The sequence below is a fragment of the Drosophila kikkawai genome, chromosome 3R, assembly GCF_030179895.1.
Source record: "Drosophila kikkawai strain 14028-0561.14 chromosome 3R, DkikHiC1v2, whole genome shotgun sequence".
Taxonomy (NCBI): domain Eukaryota; kingdom Metazoa; phylum Arthropoda; class Insecta; order Diptera; family Drosophilidae; genus Drosophila; species Drosophila kikkawai.
The window spans coordinates 950,856-958,183 of NC_091731.1; the positions used below are offsets into that span (position 1 = coordinate 950,856).

The 7,328-nt window shown below is 36.4% G+C and overlaps 1 protein-coding gene across 1 annotated transcript in view; it reads left to right on the top strand.

The window, feature by feature from the left end:
* alpha-Cat (catenin alpha) overlaps positions 1 to 5,403 on the top strand; it is a 119,017-nt gene extending 113,614 nt beyond the window's left edge. The window contains exons 10-12 of the mRNA XM_041777540.2: positions 4,555 to 4,795; positions 4,855 to 4,971; positions 5,030 to 5,403. Of these exons, the coding sequence (XP_041633474.1) occupies positions 4,555 to 4,795; positions 4,855 to 4,971; positions 5,030 to 5,194 (523 nt within the window). The 3' untranslated portion in view covers positions 5,195 to 5,403. The remainder of the gene's footprint in view (positions 1 to 4,554; positions 4,796 to 4,854; positions 4,972 to 5,029) is intronic.
* The last annotated feature ends 1,925 nt before the right edge of the window (positions 5,404 to 7,328 follow it).

The window sequence follows — 7,328 nt, forward strand, 5'->3', positions numbered from 1 at the left end:
CTAATCCGCATCTTTGGCTATTTGTGCAGGAGGAATGAGACCATAATCCCCTCAAGCGTTGCTAAGACTTGGTGGACTCCTTGCCACCCAGGTATGAGGCTATGATAGCTTCTAAAGGCTATTCAACAAAATATTAGATCATAGTCAATTAGAATTTAAGAAGAAATAGGTTTCTTATACGATATTTAAAAATTTATGAAGAATTTTAGTTTTTCACTGCTATTTCAATGATCGGCATAATATAGACCTTTTTTGTTGTTATTAGCTATATCTTCTAAAAGGTTTATGTTACCTAAATTAAATGATTGTGGTATTGTTAATAATTAAATACACTAAGCCTTTATGAAAAAAAAATTTATGAAAATAGTGTTTGTAACAGTATTTTCCAATCTTAAACGTGCAGGTCGTGGGCACTGCTATTTCAGTGAACACAGCTGTATATAAAAGTGAAAGGTTCTTATTCCACCAAGGTGGCCTGGTCCTCTTTCTCATGTCCGATATAGGGCATGATGCGAGGTACTCATCTAGCAGTTCTCTAGGGACTTTTCTATGTCTTCCGCGGATTCTACTTTTCCCGGGAGGTTTCGAGCCTTGTCGCGATAGTGTCCTTGAACTTCCCCCAGTTAGTATTCCGGGGGTTCCTCCTGAAGACTGATTGTTTCGGAGAGTGTTCGAATGCGTATTGGGACCGTATGTACTTATGATCTGAGAAGGATGGTCTCTCAAGGACTCTCCATTCTGATACCAAAATATCTTGTCCCCTTACAAGAGTGAGATCTAGCACGTTTGAGGAGGTGGGACCTACAAAGGTGTATTCCTCCCCCGTTTGCTATACTTAGGTTGGTTGAGAGTATAAAGTCTAAGAGTGAGTCCCCTCTGTCGTTTATGTCGGGGCTCCACGCGTTGGCGTCTGCACCCACGATCAGTTGCTGGTCCTTCGGTCTGGCTCTTACCAGGTTCATCAGTTCTTCTGGTGGGGCCGTCCTGTCGTGTGCCATGTAGCAGTAAGCTACCAAAAGACGCTTTTTTTCGCTCTCTAGCATCACCACGGTCAGGTCAACAGAGCTATAATGAGACAAACAGGCCTGTTCTAGTTTCCACTTCCGCAAAAAATTTATTCGGATTCGGATTTCCCTGACCTGTTTTAGTATTCACTTCCGACAAATTCTTACGGATTCGTATTTCCCTCTGTTAAGTCTCTGTTAATTTGCAGGCGAAACGCTCGGAAACTTTCCGACTGTCATTGGGCCGGCGGAATCCGCAAAATCAGAAAATTATTATTTTAAAATACAAGGCGATTACGTAAATTACAAATGTTAATTGTATTTTATTCCTTGAGGTTTTGGGAACATTATTGCATAATTGAATTAGCTAATACTAACACCCTTGATTTATAAATTATTATTTTGTGGGTGCACCTTAAAATTGGTTCCATTCTAACCTTCTACATTATTGCAAATCCATTTAAGGGTTGTCAGGATACAAAAAAAAAGCGATGGAATATGTTTTATGTTAATTTTAAACTATCGTTGTACTAATTGGTCTATTATTATAAGAACTATTATTACTTATGCTAAAAAATAGTTTTGTTCAAAATATCTCCAAAATTATTGTACAAACTGTGCGTGATGTGAAGGGAATTTTTTTTTCCCTGACCTCAGCAACTTTTTTGTGAGCTTTTTTTTTTTAGGGGGCGGCTTTAAGCTGAAATGCACTCGAAATAAGAACACGTCGACTTTTGAGTTTTTGCAGGACGTGCGTCGGATGTCTATATTGAATAAGGAATAAATCGGTACTACAACAATACAAAAGAAACTAGAGCTAGGGAGAGCAGATTGGAAGCTCTATAGTCTGGAAGTCCGGAGGGAGAGGGAGAGAAAGAGAGCGCTTACGGGATCATTGAGGCTGGCTGACTAGCACAGGCTATTTAAATTTCAACCATGTATGTTAAAATAACGCTCAAAAGTTTATTTAATTAACAATTTCGACTAGGAGGAAGGATAAAAATCATGCGCTGGATGAGATTTTCATCTTATTTATGGAAAATATGTCGCAACGCCTCGAGCTTTGAGTTTTTCGGCTATGGACACGATAGAGTGCGTTATTTGTGTCGGAAATCCTTAAACAACATTTTTTTGTATTCATTACACCTTTATCTTCTATTTGAACATAAAAAACCAAAAATAAATTATGACAAAAAAATTAAATTAAGTTTTGAAGGAAAAAGTGCTATTTTCAGGGAATCATATTTCACTTCCCACCCTCTTAAAAATAGTAATACTAATTTTTATTACACCAATTTAGGTTAATTCACTCCGATAAGTTACATAGTTTTCTATGAATCGGATCCATAGCAAAAATTTAAAGCTGAGAAAAAGACGTTTGTATACCTTGCGTGCATACTTGAATTGAGGCACTTAAAGTTGGAATTCGATAATGAAACTTACACAGTATATTCTTTAAGTAATAAACTATTTTTGAAACAAAAAAAAAATTTGCTTAATAAAACTCAAGGAAAATTCAAGAACTGATCCATGTTAGATTAGGTCCAACTGATACAATTTTGGATATGAATTTGAATCACTGGGGTTTGTATTGTGAAATGCCCCAAGTCGTTGTGATGTCTTTGTATTTAGGTGTTAAAGTGTGTCGTCTAAAATACTACAATTTTAGTTTAAATGTAAAATGTATATAAAGTAAGTGTCACCTAGTCTCACATAGTCCCACCTTGAGACCTATTGGGATTTCTAGGAAATTTTATTCTTGCTTATTTGCATATTATAACTTCTTCATAACGTCTTTATACCAGGGACCGTAAATAATGATTATTGTCGCTATTTTTAAATAAATAAATCAATCGCTTCCAATCAACATAGAACAATCATGACTAGCACGTTTCTATCCTTTAAGGATACACTATGAATATCCTTGATGATTTTTAATTTTTAATTGTTATATTTATTCTCCTATTGTTAATCATTATTTTTAAGTTTTTTTTTTTTTTGTTCAAGCTTAATGATTATATGTGATTTTTTTTTTGCTCACAAATAATCATTAGTCTTGATTTTAAAAATTAAAAATCGATAAGTAATCATTACAAAGTAATTTTTAAAATATTATTTATAATGATTACGGTCACTGCTTTATACCCATGACAAATGATAAATATCCAACAAAATTGAAAAAATATAGTCATTTTAAGATTAAACAAATTTCGAATCGTATAAAGTTTTTATAAGCCATGTAACTATTTAAACTATGTAAACTATAGGAAGATTTGATCTGATTTCTATAAAATTGTTAAAATGTCATAATACTGAAATAACCGAAATCGGTAAATCGGCTATAGGATATAGTTTCCTGATTCGATAGTTTTGATCCAGTTTTATCCTATAAGTAATAAAATATTACTCTTGGTAAAGTTTCAAAGTTTTTATCTTTTAAATTGAGGGAGGTTTATATTTTGGCCAAGAAGAATGGTTGGCTGGACCATTGTGCGACCCCACTTCTTAGCTGTGACATTATGCGTTTTCTGGTGCCTTTGCCAAGCTTCTGTGTAACTTTCACCACCTGTTCCCAATCATTTTCAGAGAGGGAGAGAGACTACGCAAAACAAACATCCTTTCTGAACTTGCTCTGACAGAAAGCAGAACATGAAGTTGTTTTATAGTGCTTTGTTTTGATGGTAATGGCAATATTTAATAGTGTTGTTACCATAGAACTGCATTGAGTATGATCGGTCCGGATCGATCAACAACGCTCAAGCCGATCACAACTCAACACACCACACCGCCACAAAATGTTCGATCTGGCTTTGCGCACAATACTAACGAGTTCGTTCAGTTGGCGTGATGCTCTGCTTACTGATTCAAACTGATTTTTTTGGTACCGGTATGATGATCGTGCAGAAAAGATCGATCAAGTCCAACGATTCAAAAAGCTCAGACTTCACCCATGTTGCACTTAATTTGATTGTGAATGAAGCAATCAGATCAAGAATCGCCTTGAGAAATGTGTGCAAAATTTATATCAATAAATTATATACATTCTATTTTCTATGTTATCAGCAACACTGACAATGATTCGCCCTCCATAATCATGCTAGTTAGGCCACCGATTATAGAAAACAAATTACAAATTATTAGCAGGTGGGGGTTTGACCAAAGCCGGTGTCACCAAACTGTGAGATTGTGATCTGACTGAGTGGAAGCAGCAGTCTCGATCATTCTTTGTTGCTCATACGTGTTTGATCAAGAACAAATATACCGACCCAAGTCAAGAGTGATCGGAACTGAATGTTTGCTTCAGGAACGCTCGCAAACGATCATTCAATTTGGTTAATGCAAAGTTTTGCGTCACAAAAAATCCGAGTCAATGGTCGGATATGATTGAACAAATGTTGATCGTTGCAGTTCTCGTTGGTACCATTGTATTTCATATCAACATCGAATAATAATATACATACATATGTACCTAAAACTATATTTTTGATCTATAAAAAATCATCACTTTTATATTGTTTGTTTATTTTTTGACAAACCCTTTTTATTTCAGAGGTCGAGGGCCGTTAAAAACTACAATGGATGTTATCAACGCAGCTAAAAAAATTTCGGAGGCAGGTACGAAATTGGATAAACTTACTAGAGAAATAGCGGAACAGTGCCCAGAAAGTAGTACCAAGAAGGACTTATTAGCTTATCTTCAAAGAATTGCACTATATTGTCATCAAATTCAAATAACTTCAAAAGTTAAAGCTGACGTACAGAATATAAGTGGCGAACTTATAGTTTCTGGGGTAAGAATTAAATTCAACCTGTAATAATTATTATATTAAGTAATACAATTTTCTTATAGCTGGATAGTGCCACATCTTTGATTCAAGCTGCTAAAAATCTAATGAATGCCGTAGTACTTACTGTTAAATACTCATACGTGGCGTCAACAAAATATACTAGGCAAGGAACTGTTTCTGTAAGTTATTGACAAGCAATGAGGCAATACAATTATATAAATTAAAAATTTTTTTTAGTCTCCGATTGTGGTATGGAAAATGAAAGCTCCAGAGAAGAAACCTTTAGTCAGACCGGAAAAACCTGAAGAAGTTCGGGCAAAAGTTCGTAAGGGCTCTCAAAAAAAAGTTCAGAACCCTATACACGCTTTGTCTGAATTTCAAAGTCCTGCTGATGCCGTATAATAATATAATTAATATTTAAAAAAATGATAAATACTTATATAATCGTAGTTGTGTATATTACTACATATTTCATCTTTATTAGCGTATCCCATATCTCGATTTTCTTAACATTGAACAATTTATATACAATATTGTCAGCTTCATTAATTAATAAAATTACTTTGAATTTGTTTGCTGTAGTAAGTTAATAAAAGTAATTGAAAAATGCATACCATCCTATATTCGATGCTAAGTCCTAATGGGTTTTGGTTAGCATTTGCAACTCCGTTATATGCTGTAGGTTTTCTTCGTTTAAGTAGTGAAGAAATTGTAGGCTTGGAAGCGGGTGATGTATGAATGCGTTTCGTTGCGGTGGTCAGCATGCCTGGGGGATCGTTAAAATTGACGCTAAGTAGTCTGTGCTAGGTCGCTAGGCTGAGCCAACCTATAGGCTACCGCTAATATGTCCTCATCAAGGTGTGATAACCGACCGCTGTGTAGGAATTGTAATATCTATCAAAATAAACTAAAAGTTGAGTGTACAAAATTCAGTGATTGCTTACTAGCTAGTCTTTTTATAATTATTACATTACTACATAAGTTAACCTCTGTGAAACCTGCTTACAGAATCGCATTTGGGTCATTAGTGTCAACTTTGATTGATGCAAATTGTTTTTTTGGTAAGAGTGAGGGCGATCAACTTACTGTTAATTTGAATGAAACATTAAACTACTTTGCTGATAAGGTAACGACTTTTAATCTATTAATGATCATGGTTATGTGAGCATTTAACTGAGCATGATTATTTTGATCTACCTGCTTCTGCTGTGCCTTTTTAAGGTTCATGATTATATCTGGGGCAACACTAGCATGGAGCATTTCAGCTGGTTTCCTATTTGTGACCGCTTTAAGGAATGGTCGCTTAAAGGAATTTAATTTAATTTTTTTTATTTAGAAAATAGCAAATGACTGCCTTGTAAAGTTATACCTCTGACCGAAGAAGGGAGTATTTTTAGAGATGCGCGACTCACATCAGGTGGGCAGAGGTAAGGATAAGTGACGTGTACCATGTAACAAGTGGTAATAATCATTATACAAAGACCATAAAACACGAAAAGACTCATGCATTTCAAAAATTTGACCTGCAGATCTCCAGGGCAATGGGTCGAAAGTGACGGCAGTGGATGGAAAACGAATCAGTTAGTTTTTTGAAGGCAACGCTAAGCTAATTAATTAACTATGGCATGTTCAGGCCATACGGAAGGATCAAGAACCCTGTCCAAGAGACCATCAGAGTGTGCAATTTTAAATGAAGATATATATATGACGGTAAATATCGGTACCAGAAACACCCAGCTTGCTGCTTAAATGGGTCCTAACGTCATTTTCGGATGCATCAGGGTTAAGGCTGGAATTAAAGAAAAACTTCCTAGGAGCTACGCCGGCTAGTGGCGTCGGTTTTCGTTGAGCAACTCCCGAAATTGTAGAGTGTAGTGATCCAGGCGTGGTGAAAAGAGATGAAGAAATAGAGATCGCCGGTATCCCAGGATGATCGTCTCGGTTGCAGTCCACCGCCGAGACATTAGTGCAGCTGCGAACTTAGCAATTTCAGACTTTTGACTACGCCGTCTGAACACGTCTGGATAGCTCCTTGAATCCAGCTGCCAGAGACTGGAACTCTAGATAAGTTTGCCTCATGAAAGTTCTCATGTCGGATATGTATGCAGCTTGGGCACGTCCAATCCAATCCGGCGTGATCTCGTATGCGATCCGTGATTCGTGGGCCGATCTGCCCCAGATCGGCGCAGCCAGGCTGGGCGATATTTTCACAGATCCATCAATAGACAGTAAGCTGCCGCTGGGTAATTTTGTGGCCGGCATTCAGTTGCACAACAAGTAGCCATGTTTAGTTTAGTAAATATTTATAATAATTCGTAAAAGGTGTACCTGTTTAAGAATAAAGGAAAGGCATTTAATTTTCGCGGACAGCGAGCGAGAATAATCAAAGCTTTTAACCAAGCACCACAGAAGCATTAGTTTGTGTGTATGTTAGCGGTATACAGAATCGCTTGCACCAACAACAAAGCTGAACCGAATGCAGCGGTAAGCGGTAACCGCATAGCAGAGAAAGAATATAGTAATAAAACCGAATTAG